This window comes from Lissotriton helveticus, chromosome 8 (assembly GCF_964261635.1).
Source record: "Lissotriton helveticus chromosome 8, aLisHel1.1, whole genome shotgun sequence".
NCBI lineage: Eukaryota > Metazoa > Chordata > Amphibia > Caudata > Salamandridae > Lissotriton > Lissotriton helveticus.
Window position 1 is genome coordinate 1,243,915,871 of NC_136069.1, and position 26,257 is coordinate 1,243,942,127.

The following is a 26,257-nucleotide window of genomic DNA, read 5'->3' on the forward strand; positions in this document are numbered from 1 at the left end:
GAGTGCACGGCGGCGGCTCCTTAGGCAGTGGAGGAGGAGGAGTAGGTGACTTCGGCTTAGGGGGAGAGTACACCACAGAGTACACCGAGCCCGGTGACTCCCTCATCTTCTTCCTTGGCGTAGGCGACCGAGAGGCAGAGCCCCCTGCCGGTGACCGCCGTCGTGCCCCTGAGGATCGGGAAGGACTCCAGGCTCCAGACCGCCTCCTGGAGGATGATCTCTTCCTCTTAGGCGTTGAGCGCCTCTTCGGCGTCGAAGAACTCCTCCTCGATGCCGACGAACGTCGACCTATGCCTCGACGACGGGCTTTGCGTCCTCGACGTTGAAGGTCTGTGCCTTGACGTCGACCGTGCCCTTCGACGCCGATCGCCACGTCGAGGGCGAACGGCAGTGTCGCCTTGACGGCGAGCGCCGACTGGAATCCTTACGACGTCGAAGTGTCGACGCCGACGTCGATGATGATGACGCCGACGATGATGACGTCTTCGGCGGCGACTTCGACGCCGGTCTCGATAGTCCCCTCGACGCCGAACGTCGATGTCGCCTCGACCCAGAGCCCTGGGGAGACGGGGAGCAGATCGCCGTCATGCCTCTCGACGCCGTCGTCGATGGTATCGACGTCGACGGAGAACTGCGACACTTTCTGGCCTTCTTGACGCTGGGGAGCCCCCCAGAGGCCTCAGCATGGGCAGAGGAAGTAGATCAAGCCTGCCCAGACCCACCTTGACTCTGCAGCCTTCTTTCTTCCAGTCCTTGGAGCCTGATCTTCTTTCTGTCTCTCAGGGTCCTGGAGGAGAAGGTTTGGCAAATCTCACACTTCTCTGGAAAATGAGTAGAAGGGAGGCACAAGATACACACAGGGTGTGGGTCCGACTTGGCCTTCTTCCTAGAGCACTACGGGCATTTATCAAACAATGCAGGTATTTTTTGACAAAAAGGATTGCTCAGAGTATTCGAAAAGGAAGAGGGCACCAAAACACGTCGAGTGTAAACACTCACACACTTTAAAAGTGCAAAATTCTTATAACAAACCCAAAAAAGGGAGAGCTCAATGCTCCAGGGTCCTGCTAGCAGGAGCCGGAAAAAAGGACTGAAAGTAAATGGGACCTGCTGGGCATTCTGGGATACTGAGAAAGTTCTAGAAGGTTTTCTTAAAGGCACGGTATCCCTTTTTGAGCCACATAATGGCAGCCTGTGGGGCTTGTCTGTCATCCCCTGCCTCTCTATCATTCCAGAGGCTTTGTTGGTAAAAGGGGGCGTTTTTCTCTAAGAAGAAAATTTGGCAAGCTGTGCTGTTTGTGGCTTTGGTGGAATGTCTAGTTGAAGTACTGGACAGTGTAGCCTGTGGATATAGGCTGCATTATCTGTCTTTAAATTCTCTCTTAAGTGTCTGTGCGGGACTGTATTTTTAGACAACTTAAGAGATTATTTTTGATTGCTCCGGGGTCCACGCTCATGAGCGGGACTATTCACTAGATTATGACTATACACAGAGATCCCCTACTACAGAACTACCAAATCAATATTGCTGAAGAGTGCCTCTTTTCCTTGTGACACTATTTTCACTTATTCACTAGTTGCATGCTAGCCTTCATGGTACCTGTAAAATCTTTCATACTAGGAGTACAGAGGTTTTTACAACAGTGATTGCTCTATGCCTATTCTTTTCATTAATTTTCTACATCAAATGCTAGTCTAGTATCTCAAATTATGCAAGTCAGCAGATGCGAACATTATGTACTTGTCAACTTCCATATCGTAATCTTGTTGCTATTTTATACTGCACTCATTCTTACAATTACTTGTCTATATTATCCTTTCCTGACACTTGTATTATATTTTCCTGATGCTAGGTCATCTTCTGTACTCCAATTCCTGCTCCCATCCCTCCAACTGTTTGTAATAATCAAAGTCTATAACAGAGTACCTTGTCCTGAAAATGACTTGAGGGGCATTGTCTACCAGGTTTTCTGGCACTCACTAACACACAATCTAATCTTTGCTTGAGATGATTTCAACTTGCTCATATAATTAGCTAGGGCTGTGGGAACAGTGCATTGACTAGTCAGGACAGCACTCTGCTTTTGTTTGTTGGAAATGCTGCTGACTAGACGCCCAAAAAATCTTGCCACCTCTTTTATCACCTTGACAAATGCTGGAGATTGTCGGTGAACTTCATGTTCTTAAATGTGCCTATTTTAAGGGTGATTTATATTAACCCCTTGGGCGCGGGCGCGATTCTGCACCTGTGCGGCACTTCTAATGAGTGGGCGGGTTCATGACGGCCCCCAGCCGTCATCAGCACACGAGCACTGTGATTCATGACTGCTGGGGGCCGTCATCAGCATGGAAGGGGTTAAACAATGAGAATTTTGTACAAACCTGGATGAATCTGTTTTACTGTAGCACTAGGACATGCGCAATACCTTTTCTGGCTTTGGACAACAGCCAAATCTGTATGATGAACACAAAGTGGTTTTACTGCGTTGCACCATCTTTATTAATTTCGTGCAGCGGTAAACATTAAAATATGCACAATTCCTCCTTCAACACTCCTTTGACATAGAAGTCACTTGTTGGGGTATTTCTTGTGGCTTATGCCTAACAACTTAAATTACCCTTCCAGCAAGTACATGCAGTGGTATCTAATGGATTCCTATCTAATGGATTCCTCACTTGGTATTATAGACTAAAGCATTTCTAAAGGCATTACAACGTCAGTTTGTATATAGAACTATTCAGTAGATCACTAATCAGATCCGCTCAGTTTTCTAAAAATTAAAAAAAAATAATAATAATAATACAGTCTTTCTAAATTCGTAGTGGAACACCTCCATTAAACAAATTGAATGCATTATTGCTCATTGCCCATATACACGCCAGAGTCTACCAATAAGCATAACTAGTACGGTCTGCACAAAAGCACTATAAAACATACAGTGACTGAGCAAATCAATGCAAGCATCCCACATCACCTTGCTGTAGACACACACGTATTACATACCTCCAGTGTCTCAAACCAGCTTGCCAGCGATCTGCAAACATCAAAACTATGTTCAGCATTTTCATAATAGCTTCCTTTACAGAACTAACCTGAAAAAACACATCAAAGAAAGTTAAATTCAGTCCAAAACAGGGTGCAAAACACTATTTTCGCTTGAAAGAATACATTAGATTAGGTTATGGATGCATTCAGCATACTGGTGAAATAACTCATCACAGCACTTGATCAAGAAGGCAAACCACATTTGGTGACGGAGCATTCAGGTGGATTCGGACAGTACAGGAAAAGCGGATTCACATACAATGGAGCCAAAATTGATGTGTTTTGCACGGCTGTTAAACCTTCTATGATAAGCTTTCTGTTGATCGTAGTAGTATTTACTTTATTCAATAAAAAATTTCATCATAAAAGTATACAATTTATGCAGTACATTAAAAAGGTAAAAGAGCAGGGACCCACCAATCCTATAAATACATGCAGCATCACATACTACTCAATTTTTAAAAACTCTAAAATAAACACTAAAAACAGTTACGTAAGAACCATAAAAAGGCACTTCCTACCATGGGGCCATCTGGCGGTTAGGTTAAATGAAGGGTAGGCTTGTCCCTCCTTGTACGTGTCTGCCATGGCCTACCCAAATATTTGGCTACCCCACACACCATAGCGACAGAAGACGTATCAGTGCAGAGGACCCGTAGGGCCATTTTGTGAAATCTAAGGCCCAACCCCATGCATAGTGGTTTTAACCATATCCTCCTGGCAACCCTATATGCCGGACAGGCAAAGAGAAAATGCGCCACAGACTCATTAGGGGCTGCACATCCAGGACAGGTTTTAGATAGAACACCTAGGTTTTTCCACCCGGAAGAAAAATTATTCACCGGTAAAGTCCCGAGCCTGAGTTTTAGGTAAAGTGATCTGTCCAGAGGTTTCTCTATGAAGTCCAAGAAGGGTTCAAGTTTTCTTATCCATTTGATCTCAAGGAATCGCTGGGAGAGAGGGCCCCCTTCACTTCTGCGTATGGCCATCTCCTGTACCCAGTCCCAATAGAGCTTCTTGATCACTGACTTGGGAGGCGGTGTTTGTCTCGACCATGATTCACTTAAGCCCAGTTGCACAACCAACTGTTTCAGGTTGCACAGCCACTTAATCTTGTTACCTGTGTTAAGCAAGATAAGTTCGTCTAGAACTTCAGCATAATTATGGAGCTCCCGGGTCCTTCTTAGATGCAACCAAAAAAGTAGTGGGCGCAGACGCACTATATCTTTGAGGGGACGCCTACCCAGGTCAAGCCGTAATGGGATTAGTGGGGTGGAAACTGGGAGGGCCCCCAGATCTCTCATAAACTTGTTTTCAGATGTTACTAGCTCAGTTATGTTCTCGAACCCCCACAACTCGGATCCATATTGATTGAAAATATCGTGGCGTGAGCGTGTTGTGTGTTACGGCATCACTGAATGGTGGATTTTTAACCTGTCATTTTCAAACGTGTAATTTTAAAACTGTTTGCACTTGCACTTTACCATTTGGCGCGCTGACTCCCCGGTCCACCGCAGCTTTCATTGCTGTTTGTTGTGGAGGGAGGAATAGCGCTGGCACTTCCTGGTCGTTCCACGACGGGCGGCCATCTTGTTAGGGTGGCGGTCTAGTCTCCCACCCCTCCCTGACTACTAAAGAGCTTCGCTCTCACGCGCACCCCATATTGATTGAAAATATCGTGGCGTGAGCGTGTTGTGTGTTACGGCATCACTGAATGGCGCCAAAGAGAAGCCAGTCCGCGTCCAGACGCTCCCAGCTCTCAGACTGTGCTGGCACCATGGTAGGAAACCGCCTGACCTATAGTGCCGCTCTCTTGTACGCCCTGCGCCCTACCTCCAATTTGCGATGTTCACACTCGATGGCACCTACAAATAAAGGGGCTTGGTGCGAAACTTGCAACTGGGGTATGCGCCCCCCGGTGCCAGGGAAATCCTCCTCCGTGCTAAAATGGAGGATGTTCCTTCTTAACTGCCGGTCCTTGCCGAAGCATTACACTGAGTTGGCTATGCTCATAGAGGAGTACAAACCTGAGGCCCTCTTCTTAACGGAGACATGGCTTCAGCTTAAGTCCGACCCCGCGTCAGTCTGGGCCACCCCCCCAGGTTATACCATCAAACGACTGGACCGCCAGACTGGAAGAGGTGGAGGGTTGGCTATCATCTACAGAGATAACTATGGGTGTCGTATCTCCCCCTGCACAACATCAGGTTGCGAGAGTCTACATTTTACTCTTGATTTCTCCCCCACCACTACCTTCACTGGGGTTCTAGCTTACCGACCACCTGGGACTCTTGGTAATTTCGTCACTAATATCACAGACACAGCCGCCAATTTAGTGCTTACTTCGGCAAATTTCACCGTGTTGGGCGATCTGAATTTACATTTAGACGACCCATTTGACTCAGTAGCCAATAGTTTTCGTTCGAACTTCCTGGCTATTGACTTACGTCAGAAAGGGTTCCACCCGACGCATATCAAGGGACATCTTCTTGATCATATTTTCAGCAACCTAGATAACCTCACGGTCGAGGTACCTATTCCCTTACCCTGGACCGATCATTTTTTAATACCCTTTGTGTGGTCCCTAAGCACCCGCCCTATCCCACTGAGCCATAATAAACGATGGGGAAGGAAATGGGCCTCGCTCCCGTCTCCTGAGTGGATACAGGCCCTTAATGAACATCCTCCTGTGATGGCGACCAATTCCACTACGGCCACCGCCAATTTTGACAACTGCATTACCTGTACTCTTGACCAAGTCCTCCCTAAGAAACCCCTCAACCTGATAAAAAGATCTAAAGTTGCCCCCTGGTACTCCCCTGCTCTTAGGCTCATGAAGCAATCCTGTCGCAAATTGGAGAGAGCTTGGAGAAGTGATCGCTCACTCTCAAAAAAAGCCGACTACAGAGCCGCAATAAAGCTCTATAAATTTGAAATGAAATCTGCGCAAGCTCTTTTCTACGACTCGAAAATTAATTTAGCCGCTAACTCTCCCAAAGAAATTTTTAAAATAGCTAAGTCTTTAATTTCTCCCGCCCCCGAGCGTCTGTCACCAGCGGGCGCCCAATCCCGTTGTGATAATTTAGCCTCTTACTTCTTTCAGAAGATTCAGACTATCTATTCTTCATTCTCTGGGGGCAATGAGGTTGGGGGATCTACCATCTCCTCTGAGACTGTTCCCACTGCCCTTCGCACGCTGGACAAATTCCCTCTGTTAGACTCCATTACACTCGATCAAATCATCCCTAAAGTCACCTCGGGATCCCCTAACGGCCCAGCACCTCCGCGGATTCTTACCAAGGCCTGGGACGCTATCCGCCCGGCTATTCTGAATGCTCTTAATGCCTCCATCACTACTAACTCTGTCCCTGCCCCTTGGAAGTGTGCGATGGTCAAGGCTCTACTAAAAAAGCCCTCCCTGGACCAGAACAACTTGGCCAACTTCCGCCCAATCTCCTTACTCCCCTGGATGAGTAAATTGCTTGAGAGGCACGTTAACACCATCTTAGTAGACTACCTGGAATCAGCGGGTCTGCTTTGTGCCTCTCAGACAGGGTTCCGCCCCCGGCACAGGACCGAAACTGCCCTTATTGCGGTGACGGAGGAAACCCGAGCCGTGCTGGACCGGGGAGGAAAGGCAGCCATCATCTTACTCTATCTCAGCGCCGCGTTCGACACAGTCAACCATACCACCTTATTACATCGTTTAATGGGTTTGGGTATGTCGGGCGCGGCACTGGAATGGCTGTCCTCCTTCCTGGATGAGCGCTTCTTCCAGGTGTTCGAGGATGAGGTAGCCTCCTCCAAACATCCTCTTAGCTGCGGGGTGCCTCAGGGCTCCTCCCTGAGCCCCACACTTTTTAACGTTTATATGCAACCTCTAGCGGGGATAGTCCAACCCTTTGGTGTGCGTATTGTCACCTACGCGGACGATACCCAACTGGTGGTCTCTCTTGACCACACGGAAGGGTCGTCCAACACCTTAGGTCCCTGTCTGGTGGCTGTTGCAAGGTGGATGCAACTCTCCTGCCTCAAACTCAACGGAGAGAAGACAGAGGTTATGCTGCTGGGCAACTCTCCGTTGACTTCTCTGGCCTCTATTAGGCCCACCTGCCTTGGCGTCCCTCCCCCCCCAAACCCCAGATAAAGAGCCTGGGCATTTGGCTTGACAAGTCGCTTGACTTCTCGGTTCAAGCCACCAAAACAGCTGCTACATGTGTGGGGCTTATGAAGATGCTTCGTAAAGTGCTCCCTTTGCTCCCTCTCCAGGCGAGGAGAATCATGGTCCAGGCCCTGATCCTCTCTCGCCTGGATTATGGAAACGCGTTATACCTAGGAGCTCCGGTAGCTGTGACCCACAGGCTCCAGGTCACACAAAACGGTGCCGCTCGCCTACTGTACAACATCCCTCGTTGGCAGTCAGCCAAGCATGCCCTAAAAGATCTTCATTGGCTTCCAGTCGCCGCCAGAGCTCAGTTCAAGGCCATGTGCATTGTGCACAAATCCCTCCACCGAACGGGCCCTGCCATCCTGTTCCCCTTAGTTCTGCCCTATGTCCCCCCCAGAGCCCTCCGCTCCGGATCACTGCATCTAGCGACCACAACAAAAATCAACAAAGCAAGGTGGCGTGGTCGCTCTTTTTCCCACATGGCTGCTAGGGTCTGGAACTCCCTTCCCCTCGCCCCGAGAGGGAACCCAAACAGGATGGCTTTCAGGAAAGCGCTGAAAACACACTTGTACACTGAAACTCGTTAACCTCCCTGGTAGCCCACTTCAGCAATCAATGTAAGCGCTGCGAGGCCTCCGGGTAGTTTTGGCGCTATATAAATATAATTTTTGATTTCATTTCATTTCATATAGGGCTGCCGAAAATACCTGGCCATCATATATTGCAAGAGTTGGTGCCACAGGTTTGCTCAACGACTCCCGCTGTTCCCTTAAAACCACCCCTGAGACTCTTTTGTGGTTTAATAGCATTTTGGCCAAGTGGTCTTTCCATTTCATTCGGCTGTTTACCCCAATAGTCGAAGGAATCAACCAACTCCAAGGGGACACCATTTAGTGAAACATTATTCCTGAATCTCCTGGAAGGTGAAATAGCCATAAGCTTTGTTTTAGAGGTGTTGATGGTGAGGCCTCTGTCAGTGCAAAACACACTAAAGCGGTCCAAGAGTTTTTGAAGACCGGTGGGGGATTTAGAGATCAAGATGGTATTGTTTCTGTTGATCAATACCCCTCACCTTGTTTGGACACCAGACCACCTTTGCCAGCTAAGCTAAAAGGCTAGAATTCCTATTGGGCAGTCATATAGGAATGACATTTCAGACTGGCACAGTTATGAAGAACGCTTTGGGAATTCTTTTTTTTTTTAATTTCACAAACTTGTAAGAATAATGATATCTAAACTACTTGCATTATTAGCTGTATGTGTAATTCTACATACGATAATGCAAATGCACTGGCTGCCCAGGCTTTCATCAGATGCAGGGTCTACTAGTAGTGAAGAATGCTATAGGTCAGTCAGGTTATATTTTAAATGATACTGTTCTGTCATTCTTTTTCTCATTGGTGTGCACGGGCCATGGTTAAGTCAAGAGTTGACTTAAACATACACTACCTTAAATTCAGATGCCTAATTGAGGCTACACACATGGTTCTCTGCAGAACAGAATTGCAGCTTTAACTGTCAGATACACTGGTATGCTGCTTCTCAAGACACTTCACTCAAGGTAGGTGATACATTTTCATTAAATACGCACAATAGCTATGGAACTATTTCCTCCTTGGTATCCATATCCTTTCTTTATTGCATTCATTCAAGCACTCGCAAATGTTCGGGCAGGGGAAGCAAGTCACATAAATGGGGGCCCAACAAACATCTGTTGTTAGTCTGCAGCTTGAAGAAGAAACTCCAACATATTAGGCAGCAGGGTCATTGTAACGTGGAAGGTGCTTATTTTTTAGATTGTAGTGGGTATGAGGACTAACATTTTTTTTGTTTAAAAGCACTCACAAATGAACTTCTGTTTACATGAGCCTTCTTGGCAACTTGCAAATTTGTGTGTCTGGAAAAAACATAACTCTCAAAACATAGATCTATTTGATGTACAATTTAATTAACACCGTTTGATAAGATGTATGTTATCAAGTCAGCTGTTGAGAGGTGTGAATTCAGGAAGAATATATCGGCTGGAAGCCCTGTAATCTAACCCAATGAAATAAACTTTTTATTGAGGCTTTAGAATATTCAGTTACTATCAAAACATTAATCTAGATACAATGCTTATTAGAAAACTGACTTCAAGATAACAATTCAAACTGGAAAACAGTGCATCGACTCAATTGGGGATGCCATCAAGAAAGTCAACACAAGATTCAAATCCCCCTGAAGAACAATAAATTAAGTGGAAGGAAACACACTACTAGTGGTAATCTGGGTCATGCACTATGTCTTCCATTCCACTGCGATTAAGACTCATTTAGTAACTGCTCTGTGCAGGGGATAAATGAGAGTGAGGAGGCCAGTGTGGGGGAATGGGATGGGGACTGAGGCTGGGATACCCTTGCAGCTCAAGCCTAAAGCCGCTTTACCTCTTGGTAAAATAAGGTCTGATGTTCTTGCACTCGGGTAATCTGGGTGCAGGAACACAGGAGCTTCATTATCAGGCACAGCGGTATCCCACCCGGGGATACTACTCTGTGGGACCCGTAACTGGGGCAAGAATGACTACTTATGGGATACCCAAGGTGGGATGAGGTAATTGGCACTGCTAATACCATTGAGTTGTTAGTGAGGTTGGGGAAGTTAGTGTCTTCATAATAGAAGATTACGTTTGAAGTAGAAGTTTAGAGTGCGAAAGGAATGATGGAGAAGAAGATGGTCTGCTTGTGTCACAAATGTGGTAGGACATCACTTCAAAATCCACCTGGTTCAGGATGAGGGCCACAACAATTGTGGTTACACAGCTTATTTTGTAACGGTAAGTAGGAAAAAGAAGAACAAGCATTTACAATGCAATGGTTTCGCCTTTTGAAAAGTTTGAGCTATTGGCATTGTAAATGATAACATTTTTATTTATGTGTTGGTTTTGAAAATAAATAAATAAATGCCATTGTCATTTACAATTCCAATAGCTTAATCTCTCGCAAATGGGGCAGGGCCATGACGAAGTTGTTGCTTTTGAGTAACTACACCGATTTTCAAGAAAATGATATAATGTTACACTGGAGCATTCTGCCCAGGTGAAGGCAGAGCTACGTCGTGAAACCCACTTCATACCCTCATGCACCCCTGGAGAGTACCAACACTGTAAGCAAGGCTGTGCTGCTTCATGATTTTATCGGTCAGTTTATAACTGTAAATATGTTATGCACACAGTCTTCAGATTACATACATCTACTAACAAAACGGGAAGACCCCACACACTGGTGTGAGATGGGATAGGAGAACCAATCAATGTTATATTATCCAAAAGAGGAAAACAGCAACACTTTAAAATCCAAACACCCTGCGGCAGCCCAGACATAGGTTGATTAATTAATCGCTTCTGTGAAACTTGAGAAAAACCAGCGTTTAGGGTCGGAGCATCAGGGCAGTGTGCCCTGGCCGTGCAAAGGTGAGCACATACATTTGTATTTGTTTCTAAATCCATTCTAATAAATACACTGCAAAGGGAGAGGGTGTAGGTTCTTGAGTGCAGGTCCACGGAGATTACAACATAAAACAGATGCATTGGTATCACCCAAGCAGCTTGTTATTTTGTCAAATTGTCTGGGGATTACCCTTGAGAATGTAAATACTAGTGATAAAACAAATTCGTTTGGACAGGAACAACGCAGATCCGATGCGTAGACTTGTGCGCCTCGGGCTCTTTGAAGCAGCGGAGCCATGACATGAGGTGATTGACAAACTGAGGGGTAAATGGCGCACCTGCAGGTCTTGTCATACTGAGTATATGAGAACGCCCATGCAAAAAGTAAGTGTTCGAAAATACGCAGTTACTGGCACAGTTTAAAAATTTTCTTAATGACCGAAGGTGTCACGAAGTTGTGTTTTAGGCCCGCCCCCTGACGATTTCCATCTCTTGATGCCTGCATGTTTATATCATTAGAAGCTGCCTTCAGACTCGCGCCAAGTGTAGAATTTTCAACATATGAAAGCTGTTGCTCCTAACAGTGCTGTATGTTTAGAAAAGCCCACTTGCCGTGGCGTTGCGCAAAAGGAGGCCCCCCACTTGCAAAAGGATGCGCCTCACTCACGGGAGAGCATCTCACGCATACACCTCACTCAGAGAAGGGCATCTCGCCCACATCCCTCACTTGAAAGGGCATCACACGCTCACAACCCCTCCGTCCTCGGCACTCACTCAGGCAGAAATACTCATTAGGCAAGCCCCACGCCGGCCAGAAGACCCAGTCGCCTCACCCATCAGACCTTGCTTAAACGGTCATGTATTTCTCGGGCGGAGATTTCAGAATAATTCAAAAAAATTACAATATCTACCTTTGCCAAACAGTTTGCTTTTTAATTCTTTTTAGTGGGGATGGGGAGAATGTGTAGTAGTTTTAGATGCGCAAGCTGGTTTGCGTTGCGTTTTTTACATTTTGCATTTTTTTAAATTAATTTGTGTGCTCCTGTTTTCCCCGAAGTGGTCCCTTGCAGAAAAAAATAACATGATTGTGGAATTTATTTTAAAGTGTGGTATGTTGTTTAAACTCGACAAACATGTCCTGCATGCACAGGGTGCAATCTTCGGTCACCGTCGCTCGCGGTCCCCGGGGGATATTTCTCAGTTTTTACAGACTTCGTTTAATGAAAATGTGCGGAAAGAGACAAAGAAGACATTCTTTGACCCGCGTTTCGTTCTTTTTTTGTGGGGAGCGCGATTAGGCAGATCTTCGATTAGAGATGCAAATGGGTCTATTCACCCCAAGGCCGGATCGGCCCTCGAATATTTTATTTAATTTGTAAGTTTGAGTCCTTAGATTTCTCCGTATTCAAAGCCAGTGTAAATTCCCAAGCGAGGCGAAGTCTGTCCAACATACCGATACATTTGGGCAGTGGTCGTTAAAATCCTCGGGAAGGGGCCTCCGGGTTGAGCGGGCCGGGCGAGATGGATGTTTTAACCAGGGCTGGGCACTGTAGGGGGAAGTTGGATGGGCGGGGTCAAAGCGTTTTGTGAATACATTAAGAGACAGTCTCAACCTTTGGGTGGGAAGTCAGGGGTGAGACAGAGAGAGGAGGATGAGACACAGGGGGGTGAGAAACGCAGACAAAGAGCAAAGGGCGTGGGTGGGTGAGACTAGGCAGTAAGCGAGAGACAGGCTCGAGGACACAGACGGGTGTAAGTGTGAAACAGGTACAGTGAGAAAGGCGGCGCGGCGAGTGAGACAGGTATGAGGTGCATGGGTCTGAATACGCAGGTCACCGGTAGCCTAGTATAATGCGTGACACAAGGATAGGTGGGCAGCCTGGGCGTGAGACAGCTTGCTTCAATATGGTGTTAATGTGAGAGGCAGAGTGCAAGGGACTGAAAACAGGGAGGGTGTGAGTGAGTTGCTCAGTAAGAGACCCTGACAACACACTTAAGGGTCGAAGCTGTGTCAGATAGAACACTGAGGGGCATATTTACAAGTCCCTTGCGCCACTTTTGCGTCATTTTTAACGGGGAAAATGACGCAAAAGTGGCGCAAGGGGTTTGTAAATTTGTCCTCAGTATAGAGTGAAGGAGAGACATGCACGCTGAGTGAGTAGGAGAAATTAAAACAGTGGATCAGTAAGAGAGACAAGGCGCCATGGCAAACAAGGTACATTTGAGATTCGGGGGGCGTGTTTTTCGTCCTCTCCCCTTCCCATTGGCTGGAAGGTAAAATTCCAGCCAATGGGAAGAGGAGAGGGCGGGACTTAAAAAAAGACCCAGAAACGCCCCCGAATCGCGTCAAGGCGGGCCCTGAACTGAGTGACGCTCCTCTCCTCCAATGGCTGGCCAGCATTTACGACGCCAGCCAATGGAGGAGAGGGACGTGTTCAGGCCCCCATACTACAGACATAAGATTTCGGCTCTGCCCACTGCTTACGCAGTGCGACGGTAGCCGAAACCTAAAAAGGTAGGGAGAGTGGATGGTAGAAAGTATTGAAATGCAGGGGTGGCTAAGGTTAGGACAAACAGTCCACAGTATTGGTGATTAGAAAGAGTTTGGGATGATGGAGAAGAAATTAGAGGGCCAATAGTTCAGGTTTCCCATACTACCCCAGGGTTCCCCAACTACAACGTCTCTTTTATAAGTCTCCTCAGTCAAATGAGCTTCAAGCTCTGTGATTAAGGAGCAAGCAAGGCTAATGACATCTCGCATCACACCAGACCACAGGCCAGTCTATTTTCTCATCAACATTTCATGGCAGTATTTGTGAGGTGTCTGATAAAAATGTCTTCGCTAATAGTAATTACTTGATAAGAGATCCATAGACTTACATTTAGTACTTTCTCAGTGTCTTGACTCCTATTGCTGAGGAGATCTTCCACAAAGAACTGATTCAATTCATGAATGTTCTCTTACATTGTTTGTCTCATGCCAAAACACTCTGTAAACGGTCATAGTGATTATTATTATTTTTTAAATTAGCACACCATAATTCTCCTGTTTTCTTTTACTAGAAAAACTGATGATGGTACAGTGGAATTATATCTTTACCTTACTATCAAGACATTGCCAAAGTCCTGTTGAGGATCCTCTCTTGAAAGTACAAGCCATATGCCTCCATAAGTGATTTTCCCTGTCCTGAAATCTCCCTTTGGTGATAACTTGAAAGAGAAGATTTTCACTTTCAATTTAAGGAGGCCTGGAACTGAATCTTAACTAATTTGCTGTGAGTGCAAGGGAATGCTTAGCTTTTTTGGTCTCTTGGCGAAGACATTGCAAAACAATATAATGCTACTAACAGGCAAAATCTCCAAAGTGCATGTTAATATAGATGTTGGTGAACAGATACCCCTCTGCTGATGTGTTTCCTGGAGGATTCAGCCATGAACAAGACGGCAACTGGGGTGCAATAAATAATGATGATTTAATTACTGATGACACTTGCTTCTTTTCCCGTCTGTTTCTTTCACACCTAGAAGATCTCTTCCCTGGTAATGGCTTTTGAAAAACAGGCAACTTCCTCTGGTGTGTATGCGGTACTGACCTATGTGGTGGAGTGCACTTTAGCCTAAAATGCCGGCTTTTTTGAATGGACATTACCCTACTTAAAGAAGAAAGAGCGAGGCCCTCAAAATCCTCAGACTCAAAATTGAGAATTTCAATGTCGAAAGTGTTGTACATGTCGATCAAATACTCTACCCATAGTGTATGCCTCTATGTCAAAAGGAATGTTGACATAGAATGCTGGGACACCAAACATACTGGAAAGGAGCCCTTATTTGGCACTGAACACCTTAATGCAAATGGAGAATGGCAGCATTAGTGATGATCTCTGTATGGCACCATTTTGCAATTCTCCTTCTTATGGGGTTATAAGAAGGTGCAGCATGTATATGGAGACTGCTTTCCTTCGAATAAACAATGGCTGCGTCCCCGATCCACCCTCTGAAGCACTGCACTGCACCTTCTGCAAAATTTCAGTTTGCCATAAATATGATGTTACCATAGTTTTCATGGACATTGTTGGGCAAAATGACAGTAAGTAGTACAGGTTTTCAGTCTACTTGACTCCATTTCCTCACATAAATCAGACCTGTTTTCAGGTTAGTTTTCGAATTCTAATTGGATGAGTTGTACAATAAAAAGATACATTTAGCTGATGATGCCTCCAGGTGTGTGCATATTTAAAAAATATATTTTTGTAAGCAAAGTGCCTCTCTGTAAAAGTGCTCTGGGGGCTGCACCTAGGTGAATGTATTCAATGCTTCAGGATTCCAAGGGTTACTATGGAGAAAAGTTATTGCTTAGTAAGCACCAAAGCTTGTCAAGGGGCCCACTTAAGCAAAGAATGGAGAGGAGCTATGAGTTTATAGATACTATCACATAAATTGGTGCCACTGAGTAACATTTAGTTACTTCCTCTGGTTAGACTTGCACCAAGCAAACTATTTAAAATAGAGTCATTTTGCAAAGGCGAGGCTAGAGGGATCAAAATAGTCACATCACTTCTGGTAATGATGGGTGTACAGGATAGCTTAACAGCATAAAGCTAGAGAAAATCCCTAGCTATAAAATATTTTAGACATTTTGTAACAAAATGTATGCAAATGGAGTCAAAATATCCATAGTCATTATAAATTATTCAAAGCAGGATTGTTAATAGGAAGGTCCTTTTATGACCAAACAATGAAGTGGCATTTACTGTCCTACTACTTCAATAAGGGAAGAAAAGGGAAATTAAAAAAGCAGCATCTATAGTCAGTGTCAAAGAACAGTTCTGGGACGTTATCCTTCCACCACATCCTATGTAAAGTTCTTGATTTTCCTCTACACTCTCTGACCTATGGGGCTGTTGGAACAGCAACTTAAGTATTCTCCAATCTTGAACTGGAAATATTAACTTGCCATCAACTGCTTTATACAGCAATATAAATGTCGAGTTTAAGGTCACCAACAAAGTAGTTTATTGGCATCAGGCTTGCATGAAAAGTGTAAAGGCTTTTGAACAATATAGTAGTGGTATGCCACATAATGAGTATCCTTCTATCATATAATGTGTGTATACAAAGGCAAACAGAGCAGGGTCTGAAGATTCAGTGGACTAATGCATTTACTTCAGAGATACGTGTATGACGCATTGGACCAAGGTTCTAATCCTGTTGGCTCCACTCAACCTTTCATCCCTTTGAGGTCGATAGAAAGACTGCCACTGAGTTGGGTATCAATAAACATCCATTATCTGTCAATAGTGCAAAGAGGCCACCTTGGAGGTGAACGTGCGCCATACAATTACCCAAATATTCAGATTATGTTTTTTATTTTGAAGGAGGATCTGTCTCTCTGGAGAGGAAAACCGTAACCAAAAAGGAACTGCATTTGTAGGTCTATTCAAGTACTGGTGCACCTTTAGTGCTAGTCAACGAGACATACCTTTTCTCTCAGTAGACAGCGGTCATGGATAGTAGATAGGTATCTATAATGAATTTTAATCAGCTGGTCTAGATTCTTGGCTTCTTCTACTTGGTGCTGAAACTCAAGACCTGTACTGTGAAGAATCTGTAAGATAAAAGCATATTCATTAAGGACCATCCACAGCACCATCACTTACTGAATAAACAAAAATGTATAATTAAAAAAATAATTGCACACATGCTGATCACTGTTTTGTAAGAAACTACATGTAGACACGCTTCTGTGTCCCTTTGCCTATATTTATACAAAATTGCTCCAAAAGTAGACTGTCAGTCCATGGAAGTTGACAGAAAGACCATGAAACCCATAGCTATTAACCTAAAGGACATGTTTTGGACTCCATTGATAGAAAGGATAATCTTTGTACCTTGGTACAAGATATGGAACAGGCCCAGTGTTCCGGGGACATGAGGTTGCTATCTCATGCAAAGAAAAGTTTATTTATTTGAGTAATTTCTCAAATGTCTGAAATGAACAGAGAATTAAGTGTGCATAGATTTGAGTGTATGTACACTTGCAGTCAACTTTGATGGTGCCAATGACTTACACCAATGGAGCACCTGTAAACAGTCCAACATAATTAATTAAACATGGTGGTGGGAAGAGTACGAAAGAAGCATAAAAAATTGAACTCCTGGTCATCCCATCTAGGATGTGGCTCCTTTGGCGGAACACCTCCAGAAAGTGTGCCTCGCTGTAGCAAATCTATCATCCTCTCTCATATGACCAGAGACAGAGGTACATATTCATCAGCAGAGAAGGACTTTTCAGTGCTTTCACTTTTGTCTCAACATAGATGCAGTTGAGAGAGGAATAACTAGAAAAATAAAGAATGACTTTTAGAAAAAACTGATGAAAAAGTTCAAATATTATCTCCCCATCTCCACACGATCTCAGAAGGTATCCTAGGTGCACCTGCTTTGTGTCGGGCCAGGCCAAGCAACTTCAAGGCAGTACTACTGAAAGCCAACCATTACAAGCTGGCGTTGAGGGAGTCAGCGCTAGAAGGGACGGCCAAATAATAATAGAATTATAATTTATTTGAATATATATACTGGAAATTACTACACGGCCATGCAGTTAATGATCTATTGTAAAAATCTGCAAAGCCATAAAGAATAATGGATAGGAAAAAATGCAAAGGGAAAGATTGAAGAAACATATTTCCAGTCAGCTTCAATCCTAAATTCAATGTAATTTGTTCACTTCGTTAGATAGCTGCCAAGCCGGATGCACTCATGAGTGAGAAAATGTTAAATTCAACTTTAAAACTCATTTAGTTTGGATTCAGTGTAACTGTTCATTAAAACTCCTAATTAAATATTTTTATAAATTGAAGTCTATCCAAATATTTATCTTCAAATAGAAATAATTAGTTTATAACTAAATGCATCATGAGACTTCAGGGCGCACACATTAGTAGTTTGTTAATTGGTCACATTGCAATACTTTTCAAAAAGCATTGGCAAAGCCAACAGGTCTCGCCTTTGGGACCTATTGGCTTTGACAGTGGTTTTTAGCCATGCAGCGCAGCATGGTTAATAAAACAAGGGTGAAAAAAAAATGTGCTATGATGTGGTGGTCACATCATTTTGTGGGTTCGCGCACCATGAATGCACACGCGTACAAAATAGTACAAGCTATATTTTTAATTTATTTGCCAAAAACACATGTTTGCGTTCATTTTTATTTTTAAGCACAGGTGGCAGGAGCATCACAGAGCATAGGTTGGGTTGACAACATGGATGGAGTGGGTGGGGGACAGCAATGCTTGGGGAGAGCAGAAGCATGGGGGAGTGAGGAGGAAAAGCAACAAGTGAAAGAAGTGCATGGGTGAAGGGAAGCAACGACAAGAGGATGTGGAGCAGGCAGAGAAGCACAAGGAGGAGAAAGCATTTGGGATGTACATGAGAAAGAGGTCAACATGCAGGGGGCACGAAAAATCACATGCATGAGTGACAGTGAGGAACTCCGAGTGTAGGGGGGAGAAGTACATGAGGGAGACAGCTAGAACACAAAAGAAAAAAAAAAAAAAGAAAAAAAAAGAGTGGTGCTTAAAAATCAAAAAGAGGAAGCATAAAATTCAGCATATCAAAAAAGAGATGGCAACGAGAATAGAAAGACTGACAAGATGGGGCAAAAATAGGAAGCTGGCAAATAAGTGTGACATGAAAGCCAACCAATAGTAAGCAACGGGCGGACTCCAAGGCCCTGTATGTTCTTTGTAAGCCCTTAATAGGTCTTTGTAACCGGAAAGCTGCGTTTTCTGGTAGGCTAGACCTAAAAAGGATTTCAAGAGTTACACATACAGTATCAATTACGAACCCGTACTAACTTCGTAAGTAAGCCTTGACTGCTAGACAAAGCTACTTTCGGAATGTCAAATATACAAGGGGGAATCTTGCCTAGCTGGGTCCAGTGCAACAGATCACAATGCCATGGCAAAACAGCTGTACTTAAATACATATAAACAATGACCACCCTGAAAATTATTCTGTACCACTAGCTGTTCTATGCCCTGACAAAATGTCTTACTTCTAGAAGTTTAACAGAAATATTGTTACTTGATGCACTGAAGAAAATACTTCTAAAAATGTTATCTGAAAAATGTTGCACTTTAATCGCAGACCTAGGAACAGTCCGACACGTTTACATGTCGATTTAAAAGCCAGAAAGACCCCTGATCAACCAAAGACACTAGAAAAGATGGGGACTTCAGCCACCGTTTTCAAACAAAAAACTATATTTCTGGTTAAAAACAGCCCGAAAATAAAAAGGATTATTTTAATGCGTAGCCTGGAGACAGCTTCAGCCCCCTTCAGCCGTTGGATTTCTTTTACTGTCAGTGTGTTGTGAGGTTACATTTGCATATCCACAGAAAAAGACTTCAGTGCCAGGTCTGGTGGGCCAATACTTTAATTTGCAAATGCCTTTGTTTTGTTTATTTTCTATTGTTTAGCATGTTTTAGTCATCCTTGTGTGCTTAACATATATGTATTCAGGTTACAGTAATTCAAAACCATTAGTATATTTTCTTTGAGTCAAAAAGAATCATATTTTACAGCAATGGCCATTAAAACTAAAAATGGTTTCTTTATCTGTTCTAAGTACACGATCACCTGCAATGTTCTATTAAAATATGTAATGATTAATTTATTTTGTAATTTATAATTGTTATGTTAAGATTATGACGCCTACATTTAGGTGGAAGTTTGCTTTGTTATTTTAATGGCATATGCTTGCAGTTTGCCAAGGCTAGACCTTCTAGCTTTATCATTACTTGTTTAAAGACGTAGGCAGTGGTCCCAAGTCTTCAGCCACTTTGTGACTTAACCAGCTAAAATCGCATGTCAGCAGAGACCCTTTACACCAGTACTGCAGTAAGAAGCTCACACAAGTGATATTATGAAAAGACAAACCCTTGTCATCATGTAGTTGTGCAAACTATTAACAAAATGCATAAGCTTCGTCCTCAGGAGGAACATGCGGTGTATTTGTTGCTTTACGGGTTCTTTCCGTATTAAAACACGGGTTTCAGATGATAGTTCAAATAAAGGTGAAAATCGACGCGATGCGCTTTCGGCCTCACTTAAAAGATCTGCAATGGGCAAGAGAAAACACAAATGTTAAAAGTAATTTGCTTCTTAATGACCCATCCCCCCCCCTCCTCCCAGCAAAATGGTTCTTCTTGCCGATTTATAGACTTTAGGGAACAAAGACAGGATTTATTTGCAGCCAAAAAGCATGTTTCCCTTTGTCACCCTGCCTTTTGCCCTAGACGACCTCTCAGGGTATGAGGCTTTAATCTATGTTGCAGGTAGACATTCTCTAGCTCCCTGAATGATGGATGCTACACATTAAATGATAAAAGCTCATTACATAAACTGAAATCAAATTCCTGTAAAAAGAATTTATGGATTTTCGGGCGATCTAAAATGGCTACTTCGCTGCCCACGGGTCCACAGACAACCGCGATGAATGTGTTATTTCCTTTGGCTTAGGACTACTGTTCAGAAATTGGGATTAGAATTGGATCCTAATGTTCCTAGCTTTTGGTAGAAAGTTCTACCAGATGCGCATTTGGATGCAAGGTTGTCTTGCGGCATTCCTTAGTACCGCATCTCCCAATGCCTTTTAAAACGTACAAAGACTTTGCGTCCACAGTTCATTATTTTAGGTTAATGCTTCTTCTAACTCTGTACTGTGGTAAGAGGGAGGTCCATTCATACAGAAACATTGACTGGTTCTCTCCTGTTAAGATTAGAAAAACAACAGTAGTGTGATAGAGAAGAGAATGTGTGGAGCTTTCACTATGCCCCTTCATACGCATGGAACAGGCTCTGGTGAAGTAATGAATGCAGCACAACTGGTTTCACAGAGCACCACGATTGCTATGATCGTTGTTTAGTGAACACACACCAGAAGCACTTCATGAGAGACCCATACACCCTGCAAAGACACATAAACCCCCTGAACAGACACACATCTTCACCTGAAGACACTCTTGGGCGGTGGGTAGGGGGGGTGGGGGAGTGGGGGGGGGAGGGAGAGAGAGAGGGTGGAACGAGAGAGAGAGAGAAAGAGAGAGAGAGCGAGAGATGCACACAAGTAAGGCTCCTGAAAACATGTCACAGGGAAGCAACAGCCCATAATGGATTTGCACTATGAAGAGCCCCCATGCACGAGCTGGAAACCAACTCTGTGCAATGGTTCCCGTCACACTACATGCTCACCGCGTAATATTGGATCTTCAACATGTGAAAATAATCGATATTGTGTGACACACAGTGGCACCGTGTGTGGTGGCAGAAGTGAGAGAGACAAAGGCATGCACACAAACACACACACACGCACACACACACACACAAACCTACCTCGTGTTAGCAGTCAATGTCATACTGTGAATGCACATAGTGCCACTTAGTTATCAAGCCTGCCTACACAGAATGTACAGGTTCTGGGGCTATATGGATCTAACGGACTGCCTGTCATATAAAAGGGATTTTCTTGGCTTCACTGTAGGAATCCAGACTGCCTACACTGAAGTGCACAGAAAATTGCTTCAAGTTGTTAAGAGTGCTCATTTCCCAATCAACAGTGCCTTACCACCAAACTGTAACTCGTCCAGGCTGTGCTTGGCCAATTTTATCAGTAGCAAAAGAAGGAACACTTTATTGTAAATCTTCTGACTTTCTGAGCTGATCACAATATCTATCGGCCAAGGAACCTTCAGAGATAGGAAAGGTAAAGAATCAGGAAAAATAAATCATTATTTTGCTTACTAATATGCTTTCAAACGTCAGGACTAGTAGTTGTGATATTAAATTACCTTGTAACTCATTGTCAAGCCATCTAGGGTATGAACAAGATCTTTCTTCTTTTTAAGCTCAACATTTTCAAAAGAGATCGTCAATCTAAAAAACAAATTAAAGCACTTTAGTTAAATCCACTTTGCTCCAGCACATCCATACATTATTCTATACTGGTAATACGAATAGGTAGGAATATACATTTTGGTAACCGTATGGTAATTTAAGACCAGTTCAGATATTAAAGGCCAGTTCAGATAATATACTCCATTGATGGATCTTAGGGGGTGAAACAAAAAAGGGCCGCATGTCTGCGATGTGTTGTGAAAATCTGCTATCAACAATTTCACGTTAAAATTCTGTAAAATTTGCAGTCTGATCACCTTGACAGCAAATGGAGATATTAACTCACCAGTTGAAGCAAAAGCCCAACCAATCTCAAACTAATAGGAAGCCCATTTAATTTCTATAGCAAAGTTCCAACACTGTCCCCTAATTTTGGAATCCTTTTTTTGATCCATGGAACTTTAGACTTCTACATAGCTTTAAGAAACAATAGCATCCTTTAATGAACAAACTCATCAGTATTTTAAAGTTGTAGTCTCCACGGAGGGGTGATTATTGGAAAAAAGCTCAATTTCCCTATAGCGCGAGCTGAAAACACTCATGCATTTAAGGAAGCAGTTAATGTGATGGTGATCAAGTTACTTAACTACGGTAATACACTTTCTGGTGAACTCTCTACCTTACTGAAGATTACTCACCTCCTAAATTCCAGGTGGTGCTGTGCGGCACAGCGTCAACTCTGTCCCACCCCAGGAGTGACATCGGAGCCACATTCATATAAGCACCACCCTGTGCGCTGACGTTAGTTTCTTGTGAATAAATGTGACAGTGTGCAGCTCTCCAGATTGTGACATTTTTATAGATACAAATAAATAACTTTTCCACAGAAAGCGGCGGTAGCAGAGGCGTGAGGAATCTAATTTGCAGTGACAAAGTAGCCACCAGAAGGTACATTACCAAAGGTAAGTAACTTGTTCTTATGATGGATACTTCTAACCACAGATTATTTACCTTGTGTATAGATATCAAAGCTGTACCTCCCAAGGTGATGGCTCAAACCAAAAAGTCATGCAGGACTGAAGGGGAAAAGGGCTCATCCCGCAGGTACTGGATAGAAAGACAATAGTGCTTCATGAATGTGTGGATTGACACCCACGCTGCAGCCTGACAGATGTCCAGAACAGGTGTTCTGCACACCAATGCAGTGATAGCAACCTGGGCTCTGATGGAATGAGCCTTCAGAGAGCTTCTTCTTGGCCAGTGCGTAGCAGATTCTCATACAGAAGACTATGCACCTTGGTGTCGCTGCTGTATGCACTTTGCCCACCTGGATATGATCGTTTTCTGCACTTTGCCCAAGAGAACCCCACAAAGAGCTGATTGTCAACCTAATAACCTTGGGTACAATTTATATAAAAATCTCAAGGCTCTTTTAGGGTTAAAACAATGTGGTCTTTCCTCTTTTCAGGAGTCGGGTGGATTCAAAGAACAATGGAAGAGTGACGGATTGCTCATCATGAAAAGGTATCTAAACCTTAGGACAAAATGAGTCTTTGGTCCTCAACGTCAGTTTGTCTGTGAAGAAGGTGGTGCATGGTGGCTGAATAGACAGGGCATGCAGTTCACTCATGCGACATGCTGAAGTGATAGCAAAAAGAAGACTGTTTTAAGAAGATAACTGTGCATCTGCTCAAATGTGGTACACAAGGTATGCAAGACACAAATTAAGGTCCCACTGCGGCATCACAGAAGCTTTGGGTGGGAACATATGAACTAAATCTTTAAGAAAACATAGCATGACTTGTGATTTATACAAGGACGGTTGGTCAGCAATGCAAAAATGCCAAAAGGCCTAACAAATAACCTTTAAAGTGCCCATGACATTTCTTGCTGGATTAAAGATAGCACAAAAAAGTACATCTCACAACTTTGCTTGCAATATGTCTGTATGGTGTTAAGTACACCAAGTACCAAAATTATTCCGCCATCGAGGAGCCAAGCCGGCAACCGCAATGGCTGCTTAGTCCCTCGGCTCCGATCACCATCTCATCCTGAGACCACATCCTGTATGCACTACCGCAGCAAGACGGTGTGCGCGGGGACATGAAAGCGTCCGCTTCCCGAGGGTGAAGCCCCGAGGTCCGTGCCTGCTTCTGGAGGCGAGTTAGGGTCGGCGAAGTTTGCGGCCCGCGACGGCCCTGAGACCGGGGCCTCGGCTGGACTGAAGCGGGTCCCTGAGTGCATAACAGCGGCCGCCGGTGACCTGGAGGGACCGGTCAGCTCCGTGGTGGTGTGTAGCGGCAGTTTTTCTGGCGGGCCCATATTGGCGGACTGTGCGCAAGTGTGAGGACCGTGCATATCATTCTGCCTCCATGTGGACGGATGGTGCGACGCGGTCTTCGATAGTTCTCCGCCGAGAAGTGTTTTGTCCCGCTCATGGCAGGAGGCTCCCGAATTTCCAACGAGCCGCCGCTCAGCTGAACTAACCCTGGCGGTGCCTTTTAATTGCTCTTGGTTACACCGCTTGCCGCCTTGCTGCCTGTGCCTCGGCCCCGCTCCGGCCCTGCTCGGCCCCGTGCAACTATGGAGAAGGGGTACATGATACACGGGGGGCACGGACCTGATCTACATCTTGGCGATTTGATGGCTTCCCTAGCTTCCCTCCGTGACACCTTGGTTCAGGGCGCCCGATTACTGGGGGGCAAGTTGAACAGGGTGGCCCTCGCGGTGGAACGAATGAGATCGGCTGACCCGTCAGCACATGGCGAGACGCCGTCTTCGGCACCCAGAAGCTTCAAGATGGCGCCCATTACTGCAGCTGGAGGATCAGAACCACCGTGCCTTGTAACATTCCATGATCGTGCCCTTGGATGCACTGGACAGTTCAGCGGCGCTGGACTGCATTTGACTTATGGACCCTTTTCCTGCGACCTGCTGCCGGAGATCCTGGTGCTGCTCCTGTCGTTTTCGGACATTGCCATGTTGTTCTCCTGTGTTACCTCGTTGCATGATGTGTGGGAGGTCTGTTTTCAAGCTGGGTCTTGCCCGTCGCACTTGCTGGAGTTTGGTAATGTTGCTGGATCTGGTGATATACGTAAGACTGGACAGGGATGACTAACTCTCCTTCGGGTCCTCGTCTTTTGGGCTGGGGGCTGTGAGGGTTACGCGACACGTTGCCTTCCTTAATGCTGCGCTGGGTTGATTTTGTCCCTTGCGACTAGTATACTCTGATCTGACTTTTGCTGCTTTGGTTCCCATCCTGTGTGACTATAATGATTATGTGAGAAGAGGCCGAGGGTCTGCTGTAACTTTGCTTTTTATTTTTGTTTTTGGTTTATGCTGCATGGGGTACTGTTTTCATAACGTGGTTGTTATAGTGGATGTTGCTGATATGGGGGGCGGAATGTGCTGTTTTTTTTAGCCAATCCTGTACCATGCTTATTACTGCTTCCGCTCCGCTCGCAATAGTCCCGTCTGTCTACATTTTGCTCAATGATGACCCCTTGTACGTTTAAGTTTTGATTGCCGGCTGGGGGCGCTGAATGCCCGGAGCGAGTCTGTCTCTCTCCTCCTCCACTCTTTATATTTTTCCCTACTGTGGGGCAGTTCCGGGGCGACAGGCACACTGTTAGTGGGTTTGGCCATAGCCATTACAGGGGTGCGGGGTGGAGGGTGCGGGGGGGGGGTTTGTTATTTTAGTTTGTTTTGTTCTATGGTCTCTATCGCTCTTTTCCGGCTTTGGGAGGGTTCTTTCCTCTTTACTAGGGTTGGCTGTCTCTGGGTCGCACACCTTCTTCTTTTCTGTGTCTTCACAAGCTTTTCTTTCCTGTTCTTGGGGGTGGGCTCTCCGGGTTTACACCCAGAAATGTTGATTCTGTAAAACTGCTTGTTGTCCAGTCTTACCGCTGCGGCTGCTCAAATTCTATACTTGCCGAACTCATAGCCTATCTCTGATGGTAAATGGGGTGGTTCCCCCTTGTTTCTACTGTATCCCCTTATGTATGGTGTGTAGTCCTTGTTGTTGCAGCCCCCTCTCTTCTTCTAAATTTAAAATGAAACCCTCATATCCTGTGTAGCGCACCCTGCAATCACGTCTGGTGTATTTTGAACTATCCTGAGTGTAGATTCATCTACGGTTATCCTGTTTTTATTGACTGTCTTTGTGGCCGGCCACGATGGTTGTAGGCTTACGCATGTATCTCCTACTTTTCACAATAAAGGTTTTAAAAAAAATAAAAAAATAAAAAAAAAATTATTCCGCCATCAACAGATTTTGTAGATGGCAACCCGGTGGCTAGATTACTTCCACGACTATGGGAGGGAGGTCTAAAGCAGTCGACTGTTTATCCTGAATCTCCACACATGGGGGTATAGATTGCACAGGCCTGGGTGCAGGACCCTGCCCTGCTGCTGCAGAAGAAGTACTGGAGAAAGCGGAGGCCTGATAAGAGGACAGATGCCCAGAAGTTCCAGCTACCTTACTCTCCTGGCACAATCCAGAACCACTAAGATGACTTGGGTCTCTCTGATCTTCTTGAAAACTCGGACAGGAAAGGTAAAGGTGGGAGAGCATACAAGCACCTCGAGCTCTACTTCATGCAGAATGAGTATCTGAGAGAGACTTCTTGGAAACCCCAAAACTCAAAAGTGTTGGCATTGTTTGTTTTTGGCGGTGACCAAGAGATCAAGCCAGGGTTATCCCCATTGCTGGAAGACGTCCTGT

At 44.7% G+C, this 26,257-nt stretch overlaps 1 protein-coding gene across 1 annotated transcript in view; it reads right to left on the bottom strand.

Moving 5' to 3' along the window:
• The window catches only part of TUBGCP5 (tubulin gamma complex component 5), a 463,823-nt gene that overhangs the window by 40,409 nt on the left and 397,157 nt on the right, over positions 1-26,257 (bottom strand). The window contains exons 17-21 of the mRNA XM_078658229.1: positions 21,489-21,573; positions 21,266-21,386; positions 19,579-19,757; positions 16,118-16,243; positions 3,005-3,093 (exon numbers count right to left, since the gene is read on the bottom strand). Of these exons, the coding sequence (XP_078514355.1) occupies positions 3,005-3,093; positions 16,118-16,243; positions 19,579-19,757; positions 21,266-21,386; positions 21,489-21,573 (600 nt within the window). The remainder of the gene's footprint in view (positions 1-3,004; positions 3,094-16,117; positions 16,244-19,578; positions 19,758-21,265; positions 21,387-21,488; positions 21,574-26,257) is intronic.